Raw genomic sequence first — 19,998 nt, 5'->3', positions numbered from 1 at the left:
TTTAGACATTGTACATTCTCACAAACATGAGACTGTCCTTGCCTCTTCCTATGACAACAGTGGTAAATGGAAATACTTGTGATACTATAGATAAGTCTATGTTCAGAACAGTTAGTGCACATTCACAGCTCTCATTTCCACTGATTCCTCTGACAATAACACATAAACTGTCACCCCCTACACATGAGCTGCTTGCCAAAATGAAGCTTAAAAAGACATGGTAAATCACTACACTGAAAAATGAAGGATGGGAGATTGAGGAATACTAACAAGTTTTTAATATACAATTTGCAGGTGAATTGAAAGCTAATTTTGGCTTGTCTTTCATATGTGTTATTATACTCACAATTTAATGACATGTCAAGATCCCTCACTTGCATTAAATGAAACAAATCATCCTAGGCAGTACATATTTATTTCCTTGTGGAACTGGAGATTCAAATACTGTGTGCTTGGTTGTTTTGTTTTTTTGTTTGTTTGGCTGGTTGGTTGGTTTTTGGTGGGTTTTTTGTTTGTTCGTTTGTTTTTTCTTACAAGTAGAAGGAGAACAAAACAAGCAAGACTGTTGGCATTGTCAAATGTTATACAAAACATAATGCAGAATTCCACAGATAGCAATTTGCTTTCAATTTCAAAACTTATCTTTTCATGTACAGATCACAGATCTGTATAATGTCTGCTTCCTCTTCTTATAACATGGAAATTTCAACATAAAATAGTGAAAAGACTTGACTAACATTATACTGAAAGCTAGAGAAAAAAAATTCATATAGAAGTATATGTTCCTAAATCCCATATGACAGAAAATCATGCTCCTTCATGCCCTTTCACACCACTTCTCACTTTTGAAAGCAGTTTTTGTTAATTAGTTAATTCAAGTGCCAAATCTGGAAGCTGTGAAAGCTACTCTGAACATTCATTGATAACAAAACAATCCCAAGAGGGAAATGAGTACACTCAGTAAAACAGTGTTCGTCATTTTTACTTGTAGAGATGTCCTTCCACCTGGAGACAAACTTTTGATGTGAAGAAGGAACCTTTTTTAATGCGAACATGCCTCCTTCATACTCAGTTTTTTTATATAAAACAGGAGCAGATCTAAGATTTATTCCCCTTCCATAGTGAAAACACTTAATGTCAAATAAATCTAAGACTTTCATCAATTTAAAGTTCATTTTTAATTTATACTGAATAAGAATTGAGATAATTAGATGCTAGAGTAGGATTGGATTTAGTTCCTATTTTTTGAGTGAGATTGATTTCTACCCTCCTTCAAGTAGATTTTCCCTTGAATAGACCTTATAATGCTGTTACAAATATCACAGTCATTCATAGTATTGTAAAAAGATTCTTTAGTAAATCCCAGGACGTACTCCCAGGCCTCATTTTGCCTCACTCTGACTAAATGCTTCATATTTACATTTTTATATTTAGATTTAATTGTTTCTATCATATGACATTAGGAGAATGGGAAAAAAAAATAAAATAAAATAAAATTCAACCCTAGCAAGCTGCAAGTTCCTCTCAATAGGACGTCAGTCATGAAGAATCAGTATTACCAGTTCCCTCTCTCTCTGAGGACCATCAAAGAAAACTTGCAAATGTATCTAAAACTGTGGTAATTTAGACAACCCTGATTTATAATAAAAGATGAAGAAGAATTTTTGTAAATGCTTGCTTGTAGCTTCTATGCAAAGGTGGCCTTTAAATTGAGGGCAAGAATGAAATGCTTATACTATAGAAACCTGCTTGCTTCCATTTACATCACATATGCACTATCCAGAAGCACATACACCGGATTTATCTCTGTGTCGGAAGTTGAAAGGTTCAGAAGGAAAGGATTTCTTACATTTATCAATAATAGTTAACTCATATTTACCTCTGCCGCTTCTTTTCAGTACTGTCCGTAAATAAATTCATATAGTACTGTGTTGTACAAAAGCCCTAAAACTAGAAGTCATCATGCTCGCTGTCTTCACTCTCCATAGCAGATCAGCATATTCAAAGACATCTCGTACTCTCCATACACTGGATTTATATGTGGTAGACCCTTGTGGTAGATCTGTTGATCTTGGAAGAAAAGATAAGACTGATACTTCAGTCCTCTGGGGCTGATCTTTATGCATACCTTTAAATCAAAGTTTAGAAATTCTAGGTTAATGTGCCAGCTACAGAAAATCTGACTGTCCACAGTTTGAGACAATGGAAAATAGCATGGAAACCCAAGTGAAAAGTGCTTATACATAAGGTAAAAAAAGAGTGCTTCAATGATACCATGGCTGAGAATCCATATGAACAACAAAAACATCACCTTTTTTAAAAACTTTCTGAGTTAAAGAATTTTGTGTCCTCTAGATTAAATTTGTAGATTCTTCATGCATTATCTCCTTTAATCACACAACAGATACCATATAATATTTTTACTTTTCAAGATTCCTCATATGCTCTTGAAATAACCATATTCAAATCAATGATTTGTGACATCTTAACTGTTTTTTATGTCTTTATCAATTTATAAATTTATAACAATATGTCCACTTCAAAGCATCTCCAGCCAACAAATTAAGGTAGGGATGATACAAAGTCTAGGATATAAAAAAAGAAATCCTGGATACATGAGGGTAAAAATGAACTTACTACGATAAGTAGTATGATAGTAGTAGCACATTCATTGCTTCTCTATTCCATGACGTAACATCCATTATTCAATGAAAGCATAGTAATGAATTTTGCAATATGACCAAGGAGGAATCCACAGAAGGCACTGTTCAGCATTTTACAGTAAATTTGTCATTACCTGGCCTTGGTGCTATGATTTCTCTAAGAGTAAATGCTAGATTAGTAAATGCTAATCTAACTTCTAAATGTAGAGACAAAATGGAACAGATTGCCTAGGAAGGTGGTAGATGCCCGATCCCTAGAGACATTCAAGGTAAGGTTGGACAGGGCTCTGAGCCCCTGATCTAGCTGTGGATATCCCTATTAATTGCAGGGGAGGTGGAATGTCCTTTAAATGTCTCTTCCAACACAAACAGTGCTATGATTCTGTGATTCCACTTTGTATAGATATATAAATTAGTCTCCTATTTTTCAGTATCTGATCAGAACAGAATTATATGGATAAGCTTAAGATTAAAAAACAAACAAACAAACAAAAAAAAAAAAAACAGAAAAAAAAAAAACCCCAAAACTGTGAATATTTAATATTCATCTCTAGAAAGTAGAAAGTGATGGAAAACAATTCAGGATATTCCTCAACATTTTAATCCTACAAAATCAGACCAAAATAATTTGAAGGTAAGCTGGAGGGCATAAGGACAAACTGTTCTTTTCTAATCTTAAATGCACAGGCATAAAGAGCTTTTCAAGATATATTATTTTGTGAACACAGCCTCACATAATAACTGAAGGAATCACTCAGAACAGTGATGCCCAGTAAAATATTATAGTGTGGACAGGATTTGAAACTTCAGTAGAAAATAAAATATTTCAAAGGAGAATGATATTTTGCAACAACCACAAATTGAAAAAAATATTTAATACACAACTGAAAATTAGGATCTTAGATCCACTGAAAAGGTATTTTAAATTGCCAGATACATATTTCAGAGTAATTTGGTAAACAATTGCATAAAATTTCATCATATATGTTTTTCATAGCATTTCTGTTTTTAATGAGACTTATGAATATTCCCAACAAATTCAACAGCATTTACCCTAAGTAATGTTTTGCTGAAATGTTACACTTACAATTTGTTCTAGATATAATACAAAAGTATAACTTACGTTTTGTAAAATTCAAAGTGAAAAAAACCTGCTTTCACAGTCACAGATGACCACTTTGATTTTTTTTCAGCTCAAATAAATAGGAAGGTTAATAATGGTACTTAGGAAGTAGGATTCATTAGTTGTTTTTTTTTTTATTTTCTTTTCCCAGTGATGCTAAGATTTGCCAGCAAGATTCAAAACCTTCCAAAAGTGAGAAGAAATCTTGTCTTTTAACTTAACTGAAAGTTATACTAAAGTACTCATAGGAATTAAATGTGAGCAGTTTTACCTACACAACAAGTAAGCAATATTCCCATGCATTATCTGCTTAGACACAAAATAAAAATGTATTATAATTATTATAAAATTTTAAAATGTCACGTGTTATATTAAACTCAGTGTGATGCTTTTATTGTCAGTTGTTTTAAAAATAAATAAATGAAGCTGTGGATCATTTGAAAAGATGAACAATATGCACAGATGTTAGTTAGCTTTCATGGTAGATTTTGTGAGTTTTCTATAACAGTCATAGTTTTATTCTTTCACATCCTTGCTCAGATATTTTTCATTCTTTCAATTTATATTCACATGAGTCACAAAGGAGAAACAGGTATAGATATATTTTTATTTCAGATGTAGAATTCATGCCTCACTTGTGAGTTTTGCAAGGAAAATAATAAGCTTCTTTAAGCAGAGCTACAAGATGTCTGTGAATAATGATTTGCTGTTTCAGTGTACTTTCCTTTGGAAATCCTTAAATGTGCACACTAAAGTAATTCTTCCTCCTTGAAAAATTCCAGTTACTACTTCACACTGAGAATAATAAATAAATAAATAAATAAATAAATAAATAAGACGTTTCCTAATGACCCAGAGAATATCTTTCTTTTTTAGTTTCTGTATTAGACACACTTATTTTCTGCAGTATACACTAAAGCAAATTTCAAACATTTAAAATAAATTTAAAGGAAAATTTTTAAACACTTCATTTTCAGAATAATCTTCTAACGGCTAAATGAGACAGCATTGAAGGCTTATACGTTCATTGTTTCATGGAAATATATACCATGACAGAAAATTTACCATTCCAAGGTACTGAACCGGTTTTCTTCCAAGGCAATAGAACAAATATTTATATATTTATATATTTATTTATTTATTTATTTTCCCTCATTGTTTTTACTGTCAGTAGGATAGAAGGCTTGAATTATGGGCAACAATCATGGCAATATTTTGGTGCCAAGTAGGGTATACCTGCCAACTTAAATCATTCATAAAACAGAAGCTGCTGAATAGTACTGCACTGTATCAGCATGAAGAATTTATACTGTACACTAGTCTTGCAGTCAGTAATGGTTACTTAATGTTTGTCTGGCTAGTAGTGGTGTTTTGCAGCCAGTAAACATGGCATAATTATATTATATATAAAAAGAATTCAAGCATATAAACAGTTTATACTCCCGGATGAATCCAATACAGTAGTTATGAAATCTCCACGAAGTCACTAATCAAAGACTAACTTTGAGCATCAGTGTGAAATGTGGAATTAGAAATAGGGAAAAAATTAAAATATTTATTTTGTGCTATTTCTAACACACTGAAATAATTCCTTCCAGTATGTAAAGGGAGCCTATAAACAGGAGGGGAGTCAACTCTTCAAAAGGGTACACAATAGCAGGACAAGGGGAAATGTTTTTAAGTTGAAGGAGTAAGGATTTAGGTTGGATGTCAAGGGGAATTTCTTTACTATGAGAGTGGTGAGACGCTGAAATAGGATGCCCAGAGAGGATACCCCATCCATGGAGGTGTTCAAGGCCAGGTTGAATGGGGCCCTGTGCAGCCTGGTCTAGTATTAATAGTGGATATTGGTGGCCCTGCCTGCAGCAGGAGGACTGGAGGTTGATGATATTTGACGTTCCTTCCAACCCAAGCCATCCTATGATTCTATAATTTGGTAGCTACTTGCATTTTGTTAGCAAATCAAAATATGTAGCCATGAATGCACATGGAAAATCAAATGGAAAAGAGAAAAACAGTAGGTTTTATAAGTTCTCTATAGAGACAGAGGTATTTTTTTATTCTTGGTATTAAAAATGAAACAGGATGAAGTACTTCTGTTAGATAAAAATGAAAAATTCTTCATGCATTTCTTCTGTGGGGACCAGTCATAAAGGAACATTTTGAAAGAACAGAGAGCTATTGTAGGAACTAAATCTTAGAGATTAATGCAAACATGCTCAAAATGAAATAACTTTTGGCAAGTAATAAAAACAACAAGCAATTAAATTATTATGTATTTGATATATTCAAACAAATAGTGGATACAATTCCAGAAACTGTACATTAGCCAACATACAAACTTTGTGAAGGTTGCTGTGCATCTAGACTCAGTGAATTTCAATAATCTGTGGCATTCAGTAGATAGTAACATCTTACAGTCAGAAGTCTATGAATATTTTGAATCTCAATAAGGCATTTGAATTTGGAGCAACTCTGCTGAAAGCCTGATCCCAACTTCATTTTTTCACTTCCCAATTTTTCACTGGATGAGTAATAGCTAGAACCATAAACTTCAATGGTTTCCATGTCTGTATTTGTTGTATCTCAAATTGGACAGCTTTAAATATTGGGAAAAGTGTTTTTTGTTATTTTTACTGCAGCTTCACACAACTGTAGCAAATCCCATCAACCGAATAGAGCAAAATATAGTAAAAGTGAGTAGATTCTTTAAATTTCAATCTCTGCTAAGTGTATCCTTATCTAAAGTTCCACAAGATCCAAATGTATTTATATCCAATTTAAGACTTGAAAGCAATTCAAATAAATCCAAGATATTTTTATGAAAAATAAACGGTATGTAATCATTGCATTCTTTCTTATGATGTCCACCCCTTTTAGAATATCTGATGTAGTATAGCTCTTAGCTCACAATCAAACAATAAGGACAGGGGTTTTTTTGTTTGTTTGTTTGTTTGTTTTCCTCCTCATTTTCCATTACTATATTTAGATAATACTAGAAAACCATGGAAGAAAAATCCTGTAAAATAACTGAGGAGTTTCTGGTTTAAAAATAAAGCTGAATTAAGTCTAGCACTAACTAATATAGTTCTTCCCTCCACATGATTGCAAATGACATATCTGAGCTTCCCCAGAGTCCTCTGTGAAAGCTACCTTGCACTCTAGGGAACAAGTATGTAATTCAGTCAGAAGCGGTAGCACCAAAAGTATGAACTCTACCAAACTAGTTTTATAATTAATTAAATAATATTATAACAGTAGAGGTCTGCAAGACTTTGGTCACTTTAAATTACCTAAGGTACAGTGTTATTGAAATCCCACATGTAGACAGATGTGTCACTTACTGAACTCCAAGACTGCAGGTTCATGGTAGGAAAATCAGTAAGTGGTGGAATTTTCTCAGCTCATCCAGGGTTTGAAGTTTCTATTTTCTTTTACCTACAGAGTGAAAATGTTCAGGAGTAAAGCTTAGAGTTCTGAAGAAGCTCTAAAGAGAGCACTTCTAATGATTTACTTGATCTCAATAAAATCTTGGCCTCCCTTGTGGATGAAACAAATTCCATGTAACAAACCATTAGTTAAAAATTCCCTGCAGAAACAGAGCTATATCAAGCATATATGAACTTCAATGTGGTTATATTTTAATGCTCCTTAGGTTATTAAATGTTTAAACTACCAGATCACAGAATCTTCATTCTTGTTAGTGAAAGAGTGCTAACAGAAATTTTACTAAATATTTCAGCCCTGTTCCAACAATCTCTTGGAAGAAAGTTAATGGTCATAATCCAAGTAAAGCCCGTCTGAGAAAATCCCAAGCTGTGCTTGAAATACCTAATGTGCAGCTAGAGGATGCAGGGATGTATGAATGTAAAGCTGAAAACTCACGTGGAAGGAATGTCTTCAGAGGACAGCTACAAGTGTACAGTAAGTGTAACTGCACACGGTATTAGCCTGAAATGCTTTGTCCAAGGATTTTATTATATATGAAGGGTGCTAAGATCCAGTAAAAATGAATAAATTTCTTCAAAAATGAAATCATTATTATTGAATTAAGATATATATCTTTGTTTCCTAGTAAGGAATTGAAGCCTGAATTATGAATGAAATTGACTTCCTCAAAAAAATATCTTAATATGTCATTTTTCCAGATTCCTTTGTGTTGTTTTCTTTTTTAAAAGTTTTGTTAGAATTTGAAAAGTCTATACTTTTTCACAGAAAAATCACGGATTGGAAGGGACATCTGGAGATCACCTAGTCCAAACTCCTGTTAAAGCAGATACCCTACAGTAGGTTGAACAGTAGGTTGCACAAGAATGTGCCCAGAGAAGGACACACCACAATTGCTTTGGGCAGTCTGCTGCAGTGCTCTGTCACTCCCACAGCAAAGAAGTTATTTTGCACATTCTTGTGGAATTTCCTGTGTTGCATTTTATCCCTATTGCCCCTTATGCTGTCACTGGGAGCAACTGAAAGGAGCCTGCCCCCATCCATTTGACAGTCTCCCATCAGATATTGGCGTAGGTGTTGATAAGACCCCCTTCCAGTCTTCTCTAGGCTGAACAGTCCCAGGTCTCTCAGCCTTTCCTCAAAAAGGAGATGCTTTCAGGCCCCAGTAACCTCTGTGGCCCTCCACTTGATTCTTTAGAAGTTTCTTGTCTTTCTTAAAATCATGGAATTGCAGAATCTTTTGAGTTGGATTAAATGTAATCCAGGCCAGCTCCCCTGTGATGAGCAGGAATGCCTACAGTTAGATCAGGTGCTCAGTGCCCCATTCAGCCTGACCTTGAATGTCTCCAGGACACCCACCACAGCTCTCTGGGAAACCTGTGCCAGTGCCTCACCCTACTCTGAGTAATAAAAAAATTTCTCCCTAAATCTAAATCTACCTTCTTTTAGTTTAAAGACATACCTCCTTTTCCTAACAAACATTACAGAAAGGGATCTACTTCAAATGATCTAATTTATCTGTTTCACAGCTATATGAAACACATATATTTCTGTTATGGAAAGTCTACTACTATCTTTTAGATAATCTTATACATAATTCAAAACAGTATATGAATCAAAGTTTTACATATCTGTCTTAGCAGGAAGCAAGTTCAGAGCAGGTGACAGAGTCACTGTTAAGTGAAGGAGACTGACAGCAACCTTCCGCAGAGCAGAAGAAGAAATAAAAACTGTTAATAGCTCCCTAACGTAACTTTTCTTGGACTGGAGATGAAGTACTCCCCAATGAACCTCTTGCATCAGAGACTCCTGAAAATAGCATTCATGTTCTACAAACCCTGACAGTCTCATTCCAAAGCATACAAGATGGTTGATAAGAAAGTTTTTCAACACAGAATGTTTAGCAAGAGTTTATTTTACAAAGTTATCAGCCTCTTTTGTTGAGAGATATTGCATCAGGATATAGGAGGCTTACTCAAAATGGTATTTGCTCATGCACCTTTTGTTCATAACAATAGTCAGCATTAATAGTTTTACTTAAAAGTTCATTTTTGCATCTTACTGCTCTAGAAAACAATGATGTGTTTTAACTCAGAAATTCAGATGTAGACCATCATTCCTACCAGAGAGTTCTTGTAAAAATTCTAGAACAGACTGTAGGACCAGTTGTGTCACGTAGTGGTCTCACTATCTGCATGCCTCTGTTGGAACAAGATGTCTGTTTGAATCTTCATTTCATCAATTACATCCAATCTGGGTAGTCACAGAGTGTTTTGGTGAAAGTCCAGGGCACTAAGTCTGCCTGTCTGTTCAGATTTAGTCAGAAACTACTGATTTTTTATCTCTTACCTGGTTCTGCAATCCAGATATACCATGACTGCTTGACACAACTGACACTTCAGGTGTTCAGAAAGTGGTATTTCAGTTGCTGACAATTTAAGATTGATGTAATCCCAGCACTTGGGGAAAATTCAGCTGCAGACATGACAAAGCCATTAAAAACATAATTTTGATAATGCAAGGCATCTTCATACACTTGACTGCAACCTATTTTTGAGAACTCTGGTTTTCCCAGGTGATCCACTCATACTTGTCATTTACGTGAAATTTTATTCAAGCTGAATATGATTAATAGATGAGAGTGCAAAAGACATAAATTGAGTGGAGAAATTGAACGTTAACATTTTGAAGTCATGGCTCCTCCACAACTTCAAACTACTTGCATGTTCCCAATGGCAACTGCTCTGTGCAGTCCCTGCTTTTTTCTCTCTCTGAACCTGCTGGGTTTGCTTATATGTTACCTACTCACTAGTATCAGCAGAGAGTGGTGATGTGAACAGACTGTGAGAAAACTTTTCCTTCCTATTTTCCTTTCATCTGGATCAGTTCCTTGATCTTGCTCACAGCAGTATCATAGAAGCAGCTCTGCTGGCACATAATGTGGCAGTGGAATAAGCAGTCAAGGGCAGGAATATTCTGTGAAGTGCTGTAATGGACCATCCAAATTTTAAAACCATTTTAATAACTTCTTTATAAAAACGGTATGGATTAAAATCCACCAATATCACTGTATGTTAGCCCCAGATACTTATACTGAAACTGGCTAAAGAGGAAAAGATATCTTAGCTTTCTCACATATTTTTCTTCTCCTTTATATTTTCAGAAAATGAATTTCTTTCACCCCAGGCTCACATTCACGCTTTAGGACACTGCAAGAAGTCATTTTTCTACATAGAATTTTCTCATAAATATTCTTTCAGCCATTTTCTTTTTAATTATTTGGAAAAGTAGGCTGACTTTTCTGCAATTTAACTTTTATAAACAGAGGATATAATAACTGGCCTCTAATCGTGGTGTTTTATTGCCAAGGTGTTTTTATAAAATATTTTTACATCCTCAAAAATATGGAGAAACACAACATTAAATAAATCACAGGGTGGACACTGATTTCAAAATTTTTGCAGCCCTGTAGAAAGTTATAGCACAGTACCCATGAAGGCCACTGAATAGTAAAACACATCATTCTGCTCTTACATTTACCCTCCAAATTCTTCACTGAAGAGATAACAACTGTCAAACATGTATGTTTTTCCCCAAATGTAAATATTACGTTTATAATAGTAATAATAATAATAATAATAATAATAATAATAATAATAATAATAATAATAATAATAATAATAATATGAGGATTTCTTTGCCTGCATGTATATCAGAACAACGCTTACTTTTTTTTTTTTTTTTTTTTTTTGAGAACATAATACATTCAGTCAGAGTTCATAAATCCAGTTAAACATTTCATATTTTTCTCTTCTAATTATTGACAGTGTTTGGGAACAAGTGTTAAGATTTTATGCAGAAAAGATCTTGCTAATGAGCAAGAAGTGAACCCTGTTTTTCTGCCAAAGTAAGAATAACATGGAGAGGACAAGAATCCAAAATATATGCTGTTTGTTTTAGTTATGCATTTAGCTCTGTTCCTGTTACGTCTACATATTGCTTTACCATTTTATTTTGAAATCTTTTGCTTCACTTAAAGGAGAGAAATTCTGAGTCATCATCTTTGCTGATAGAAAACTTGAAAATTCTGAATCCAAAGGCTACTAAGGCTGCAATAAGGAGAAAGGAAAAAAAAACAACAACAAAAAAAAACAAAAACGGGTGGGGTGGGGGAGGGGTGGAAAGGCTGGGGTAAAAATACTCCATGTAACAAGAAAAAATCTGATACTAACAGACTGTACAATTATGATTTGCCCATGCCATGACTATGCTATCAGAATAGTAGAGACCAGTGGAATCAGGATTGGTAAGGCAGTACTTAACTGTAATCAGGCTCACTCTTTAATTTTTAATGGTCTTGTTCATATTGAAACACTCCAAAACAGTATCAGCTAAACAATGTAATTGAATTATGTTTTTAGGACAATTAGTACACAACCAGTCAGCAGGGCCTCCTACAGACTGCTCTCAAGTTCTACATGGGATCTTTTGATTAACATAAGAATCCAGTGATTCAGTGCAGAGGAACATTTATGAAGCATACCTTGACAATAATGAGAATAAAGAAGGTGGAAGCAGTTGGTTTGGCCATGGTATGGAACCGAGGCTGGGTCTATTTTGTATTTGTTTTCTCCCAGTAAAAGAGAAAGGAGTGATTCTTTTTATGACACATGTCCAGTTTCTGACAACTATCTGGTCAGGGACTTTGATGCAGACTATTCTCTGCTTAAGAATGATAGACTGCTTAAGAATGATATTCACTGTCTCTGTAATACTTGCATGAGATGTAAGCTACAAGAAGTGTGTCACCTGTCATGCTTGCTCATACCTTTTCATATCTTTGATTGGAGACCTGTGAAATGGCAGCTAGATTTAAAGATTTATTTTAAACATGGTTCCTCACATTTAAACACATTATCAATTATCCAACAATCAAAGCAAAGAATCTGTCATGACAGAACTGAATTTCTACTTAATTGAAGTAGAAGAATTTTATATTCCTTTGAAAATGAGGTCATTACCTATTTATTCTCTACCATTTAAAATACATCTATCCAGTATTTTTAAGTTAATAAGTTTGATCTTTTTTGTTCTTCTTACCTTCTTTGTTAGGAAAATTAATGCTGTTACATGACAACCTACAATGTGTCTTTTAAGCAAATATATTTTTAATGAATATATCAATTCCTCACTGACTCATATAAAGTTTTCTAAATGGTACAGTCCTATAAACAGATGCCTTATTGATCACTGAACTGAAGATTTGCATCTCTACAAAAATACTTGTGCCCCGGTGGCGCAAGTGGTAGGAATACCGCCTTGCAACACCAGGGCCCAGGGTTCAAATCCCCCCTGTGGCGCAAGTGGTAGAAGTGCCGCTCTGCAGCACAGAGGCTCGAATCCCGGGAGTTGGACTCGATGATCTCTAAGGTCCCTTCCAACCCACACAAGACTATTACTATTATTATTACTCCCTTCTTAATACGTGAAATTCAGATATTAATGATCACATATATGGCTAACAACAGACTGCCTTAATAAATAAATAAATAAATAAATAAATAAATTCAGCATTGACTTGCTATACAAATCATGTTAGTGAGTTTGTGATGAATGTTGGAAATCCTATGTGGGTTTTGTTCTTAAAAGCATCAAAAGCATTTTCTCTCATGAAATATGAATTACACACAAGAAACTTAGAAACTGTAATAATTCACATAGTTACTAAAATTTAAATAGTTTAGATCTTGCATTGTTACTAATTATTGTATTATGATTACAAAGGAAATGTTCTTAAATCCAGTCATAATGAACACATTATTATGTATTACTCTAATTCAATCCTCTGGACCTTATTAAATCAGACAGACTGTCTATTCTTGGTTATGGTACTGCTCACTGCCTGATGCCATTACAGTATTTCCTTTCAAGTTAAGTAGTTTCATTTCATAATTTTCATACTTCCTCTTTTGGATTTTGCTGCTTGTTTAATTATGTTTATTTTTGAGGCATAGACTTCGTAAAAAATATAATTCAATTTCTTTAACTGCTTAGATCTTTGCACATCTGCTACACACTTATTAGTCAATATTCTTTATTCATAGTGTGGTATATTTTTCTTGCAGCCTACCCACAGTGGGTGGAGAAACTTAACGATACTGAATTAGACAGTGGGGAACAGCTAAGATGGGAATGTAAAGCCACTGGAAAGCCGAGGCCCACATATCGTTGGCTGAAAAATGGAGTTCCTCTCTGGCCACAGGTACATTAGATATGGTGTCAACAGTATGCTGCATGTTTCTCATTTAATACAGATAAGTTTAATTAATATTCTGTAAAGTACTTCAGAAATGAGTGCTTTCTCTATTAGTTTCTGAAGTGTAATTATAATGACAAGTTCTAAACATTTGTTCCCTCTGATTCAACTTAACATAGAATTGCAATCATTAGTAATTCTCCCTAGTTAAAAAGTATATGGGAAGTAGAATTTTTCTTTCTTTTTATTATGTTAGAGGGTAACAACTCAGACAAGGACTGTCTTTGCTTAACAAGACCACTGCACATCTCCACCAGTGATAGGTTATTTGCTGCATAGCATATTTAATTTGTACTCATCAAAACATTTGAAAGCTATTAACAAGGATAAAGATGGCTCTATTTTCATCAGTTTTCAACTCCTCTAATTGTCTTCCGAACTCACCATCAACGCCATTAAAATGTTCCAAGAATGTAAAATCTTTAATACATGCACCTGGTATATTCTAAAATCAGATCTAGATAAAATTCTCTTTTCTTTTAAAAAAAAGCTTAGGCCCTGGCCTGTCATTTGTTTTACTTTTTTTTCTGTTTTTCTAGGTGAATAATCACCACATCACTGCCATTCACATGTGCAGGTTGGAAGGGACCTTAGAGATCATTGAGTCCAATCCCCGAGATTTGAGCCTCCTGTGTAGCAGAGTGGCACTTCTACCACTTGCACCACAGGGAAGATTCGAACCCGGGCCTCCGGTGTTGCAAAGTGGCGTTCCTACCACTGCGCCACCGGAGGCACATGTTTTCTTTTTTCTGTTTCCCCCCCCCCCCCCCCGATTAAAATAAAGCTGTTCAATCCTGGAAGAAAATTTCTCCATTTGTAAAAGTACTCACAGAAAGAATTTATGAATTTAAAGGATGCAATATCTTTCTTCTCTGTGAAAGACTCTGGCTTTCATCTGTGAGCATCAACCAATTATGCAAAGAATGAGAAAGCAAAGATAGTTTATTTTGAAGATATGAAGCACTGATAATAAGGTTATATGCCTTTATTTTATATTTTTCTGCCTTTTAGAGGAAGCTACCAGTCCTTGAACTGAAGTTAAATAAGTTTCTATACTTTTTGGCTTTCTGATTTTCTAAATCATCAGTTGCATCAGACTTTTAATTTCATTTAAAATTAAAGGTTTACAACCAAGAGAATACTTCTTCATAGTTTTTTCTGCATTTTGACACACTTTTTCAGTAATCTTTAACAAGACCAACAAACATAGTAATGAAACCTGGTGTTTTATAGCGGTTCAAATTATTCCTTATGCAGTTCCATGAAGTACACATACCCATAAATAGCTATTTATGACTTTCTCTTACCTCTATGGTAATTATTTTCAATTACCTTACCTTTCAAACAAGAAATTTGCAATCAAATTCTTCCACTCATTCAAACAATCTTCTGTGTCTACTTTAGTGAAAAATAGTGGCATGACTGAAATCATTCATAAGCGATTTGAAGATCATCATATATGTTCTACTCACCCACAACTGACTCCTCATATCATTAAAGCTACCATGTTGAACTGCTTTTAAAAATCACATTATGATGACAGCACCAGTTAAAAAAAAAAAAAAAAATAGACAACAGCAAGCATAGGACAATATTTCCTTTCAAAAGTTCTTCGAAGTTTTCCTGACCTGCATCATCTGTTTTATTGTTTTATAGATAGCAAGAGGAAAGTAAGCCCAAGGAAGTCAGTTGCTGAGCTTTATTTTACTTTAGCAGTACCTATATTTTTTCCCTGTGCCTTATTCTTTCTAATTTCATTACAGAGCAGAATTGAGATGGTTAACAGTGTCCTGATGATCCGCACTGTGAACATCTCAGATGCTGGAATGTATCAGTGCTTAGCAGAAAATAAGTATGGCACCATCTATGCCAGTGCTGAGCTGAAGATTTTAGGTGAGTATTTAAAAAAAAAAAACAAAAAAAAATCCTTTTATTCTGTTTATTAATTACATTTCTTCTTTGCATCTTATGATAAAGAACAGCTTCTGTCAGTCCATGCTTCATAGAACAGATAAAAGCGGCTTCCTTTTTCCTCTTATTACTCATGTGTGACTGAGCCCTTTATTACCTGGGAGAGCAGATATTCTTCCACTAATTGTATTTTTTATTTTGTAAGTTACAGCCTGGTTATATTTTGCAAGTATCTAGGTGTGTGCAAATTAAAATACATGGAAAATAATTGTTAGTTCCTCAAATGCAAGTACAAGTAAAGAAACAAGAATATTAAACATTTTGCTCTCTGCTTAATTTTTTATTATTTATATTACTTCTATCAGAGCCATTAATCAAAGGTGATTAAATATGATCTTATATTAGATTAGATTTAAATATTTCCTTTAAATTCACCAAGACTGATTGAATACTGGCAGCATTTCAGCTAGTATCCCACACTAAGGAAAATACACTATGTAATGTTTCTCAGAAAATGAAGCTTTCTCAGAAAAGCAAGCTCACAGAGGGAGTTATTGAAGAAAAGCATGAAGCATGCCTTACCAACACTCCCTAGCTTTGTATAAATCAGGATGTGATAACATGCAATAGGACAATGAGACAAACTTCTGAGAAATTCACTTTCTCTGAGCCACAATCAGAGGCTGCACTCTTTCCAGCACTTTGCATTGCTCTTTGAGATTCAGTCAGGAAAGTGATCCTTGTTGGTTACAAAGTTTTCTCATTCCATTTTTTGTTTGTTTGTTTTTCTTTCCCTATGCCTATTTTATCAAGTAGCTGTACACTTTCTTTGGTGTTCTGTATATCATCAGTACAGGTCACTACAGCAAAATTGGCCTTTGTTTTTTGACTACAGAAATTGTGCCCCTGATTAATTTTAGACATAATACTGATTTAAAGTAGCTGCTGTGCTTAATTTTCTGGATTCTTAAGGGAAAATTACAGAATAAATTACCCATATACATATCTCTGCTACGAAAATTACCCAAAATAATGGAAATAAATTTCTACATATGTGAGGCAATGAAGCACGAGATGTTCTTACATGTGTGGGTGAGATATTTGGGGAGAGGAGGAATTTTTGTCTCAGTTTTTCCAAAAGGAGCTTAAAAAATGAATAAATGATTTCACAGACAATCATGGAATAATTAATGACAGAAAACACCTTCAAGCTCCTCAAGTCCAACCATCCCATTTCTAAACCATATCCCTTTGTGCCACGTCATTCTTGAACACTTCCAGGAACAGAGTCCACCATCACCTTGGACAACCCATTCCAGTGCCTACAACTTTCTCTTCTTGTGACATTACAGTAATAGCTGTATAATTTTGTGTGTGTGTGTGACACATTTATTATCTTGACATTATCACTATAATCAGTGGGACTTCTCAAAAAATGGTTTAAACATATCCTGTAAAAGAAAATTGGTTAAACAACCCCTGTAAAAATTTTTCACTTTTCAATCCTCAGCACTTAGACAAATAAATAAAAAAATAAATAAAATGGAAAGCGATGCAATTGCTCTAACAGTAGTATTATTTGTAGGAATTAACACTAGGGAGTTCATTTTAGATAGCTATGGAGTTGCTATAACTTTACTTTTTAACTTGTTACTTCTATGAAATCCAAAAATTTTAGAAAAGGTGTAGCTTAATAACTGTAGCATTCAATTTCTAAAGCTGTTGGATTTAAAAAACAATTTTAATTTAGAATTTTAATGTGGATAACATCTCTATAATTAATATCCTGATTAATTTACAGACCTACCATCTAGTCTTGAATGTTATTTCAGACACCTTCTGCAATTCCATCTAATCTGTGCTACAGCCATTTCAAAACCAAAAAATGAAAATTCTATACTCCAAACCAAACTATTAGAATGTAATGAAATGAAAACCTACGAACATTTTCTGTAGAGCTAATGTGCTTCTTTCCAACAGCTTCAGCTCCCACTTTCCCACTAAATCAAATGAGGAAAACAATAATTATTACCAAGGGCCAAGAAGTTGTCATTGAGTGCAAGCCACAAGCCTCTCCAAAGCCAACTATCACTTGGAAGAAAGGAGACAAAGCTTTAAGGGAGAGTAAGAGGTCAGAAGCCTGTTCGGTAAACTGAATATTGTCTTTGCATGCTTGCTTCTGTGGTTCTAAATGAAAATGCAGATAGTAACAAGAACGAGCATGCATAAGCATGTCTATGACTAGTGTTAAGAACGAGTATACGTAACCATGTCTGTGACCAGTGCAAAGAACAAGTGTGTGTAAGCATGGAAATAGCGTAATTATTTTGTCAAGCTTATGAGGCTGACAGTATTGAATCTGATCTTCCCACAGTATTGAAATGAAAACTTTTCAGATTGTTCAGAGATTAAGACAGATGTAAAGAAGTTATTGTTTGGGGTTTTTGTTCCCTTTATTTCCCACTATTAATTTCAAGAATGCTTGTTACACTGTATCTACTATACATTTTTTGTTTGGGAATATTAAAAATATAGAGACTGAGAATGTCAGAACAATATAAAATATCTAATGTGCTTATTCATTTGAAATGTTTTTAGTAAGGCGTACTGATGGCTTGATCGCATTTGAAGTCTAAGAATAGCTGTAAAATGATTCAAAGATGAAAAATATGATTTCATTATAGGATTTAATTATACAAGTAATTCCTGTACTTGGCAGCATATCCATCTATCAGAATAGTCTTGATTAAATAAAATCTGTCCATCTCTGTATGTTAAACACAGCTTAAGTACCACAGGTTAAATGCTGACTGTAATTGTACTTTACAAGACTGTATGTCTGTGCACTGGAATAGTTTTTCCAGCCTGCACATGGTCTTTACGTACACATAGTAATTTCATCTTCTTTCAGGTAATGTATGTGAATGAGCCACTTACACTGACTTGTGTGGCATTAGTCACAAAGAAAAAGGCAAGGCCTTTTTGTTTATTTGTGCAGTACTGATGACAGCAGTCGAGTGCATCTGTTCTTGTTAGCAACAAAAGCCATTTCATTCAGGTGAAGCATTTTTTCGTCTCATGCCAGCTGTTTTCTTCTGAAAAGGAAAAATGGGTAAGCTATTAAGCCATATTGGCTATTTGGAGAAAAAGAGAGAAGCAACTTCATTGTTTAAAACATCTAATTAACAGATGTGTGTTGTATAACACATATGGACAAGGTATATTACAACAAGCTCTACAAAGAAGCCAATATCAAATATTCTGAGGTTGATATTTTTTATGCTATACTTGCATAATTTTTGCCATATGAATACTCATTTCTCTCATCTCTGTAAAACTCGCTGTGTCTTCTTGATTACCACATGTAAATAACCTCTTTAGTCCAACACTGTTAAAGTGTTTTGGTAATTACCCTGTGTCTGTCCAAATATAGTCCAAGTCTGAAATTAAAAAAATCATAAAAATTAAATCTGGAGCTACATTTCTGGTATCTGCAGCTTTTGAAACTTGTTTATTTGGGCAGGAGCAGGAATACGAAACGATAAAATAGGGAGATTGAAGAGTTGATTGAACTCTGTGGAAGAACTGCTTTGTGATACAATAACTTTAAACTATCCAGGAAATCCTTTGTATCATTTAGAACAATCAGCTTATACCTATTTTTTTCATCTGTATTTACAGTATCTGTTTCAAGGGAACTTATCTGCCCTTATATAAAGTATTCACTAAGCAGTAGTTGTGGAATCTTTTTGAAGAGGAGATGAGGAAGTCTATTATGATTTTGGGAAAGAAAATAAAAGTCAGTGGAAATAGAATATGAAGAGAAGGCTAAATGCCATGCCAGGTGATTGAAAGCTGCCTTGTGAATAAGGCACAGGTTATCTGTAATATTAGATCTATTCTACTACTGGTGACGTGATCTTCATTTCCTGTATGCTTCACTTGATGTCATTGGAACTGATTTGCAGCTATGAAGAGTTCTGTAGTAGCTGCACAGTGAATAACTGACAATATTAACAGCAAGTACACTGAAATTCAGTTTTGAAATTTCACAAATAAAATGTTATGGAGCTATCAAACATTATAAACATACATAAATATTAATAAGGCAATTCTGCTTTCATAACCCTATAGATATAAAATTTCAAGACATATATTGACTTGTGAAGAATGAAAAAAACTAACCAGTACAAAGTAATAATCTCCATCAGTATGTCCTAAAAAGAAGAATAAATCCACTGGAGGAAGCAAAATTTTCAAGCTGTTTAGATCATACTGTACAAGAGAAATAACAGAAAATGCTGAAATTTTACCTTTACAGAACTTCTGATCATTTTGTGTTATTTCATTTATTTTTCTCTAATATTAAGCTGCTGTGAAAGAAGTTAAACAAAAAAAGAGACAGAAGAATGAGATATTTAGATAACCTTTAAAGGTCCCTTCCAACTCTAAGGATTCTGTGATCTTATGTTCTTCTATTTTAGTATTAAATTTCAAATAATAACACAGGATTGCTGCAAGTTGTATAGAAAGAGACA

At 34.1% G+C, this 19,998-nt stretch overlaps 1 protein-coding gene across 7 annotated transcripts in view; it reads left to right on the top strand.

Moving 5' to 3' along the window:
• Positions 1–19,998, top strand: part of CNTN5 (contactin 5) — a 544,426-nt gene that overhangs the window by 415,715 nt on the left and 108,713 nt on the right. For all 7 annotated transcript variants that reach the window (XR_004305984.1, XM_032442190.1, XM_032442192.1 and 4 more), the window contains 4 exons: positions 7,529–7,710; positions 13,359–13,495; positions 15,313–15,442; positions 17,441–17,591. Coding sequence is in view for 6 of the 7 variants with exons in the window: in XM_032442190.1 (XP_032298081.1) it covers positions 7,529–7,710; positions 13,359–13,495; positions 15,313–15,442; positions 17,441–17,591 (600 nt within the window). In the remaining variant the exon portion in view is untranslated. The remainder of the gene's footprint in view (positions 1–7,528; positions 7,711–13,358; positions 13,496–15,312; positions 15,443–17,440; positions 17,592–19,998) is intronic.

This window comes from Coturnix japonica, chromosome 1, assembly GCF_001577835.2.
Source record: "Coturnix japonica isolate 7356 chromosome 1, Coturnix japonica 2.1, whole genome shotgun sequence".
Lineage (NCBI taxonomy): Eukaryota > Metazoa > Chordata > Aves > Galliformes > Phasianidae > Coturnix > Coturnix japonica.
Note: the sequence above shows the minus strand (reverse complement) of the source record. Positions and strands in the feature narration are given on the sequence as shown.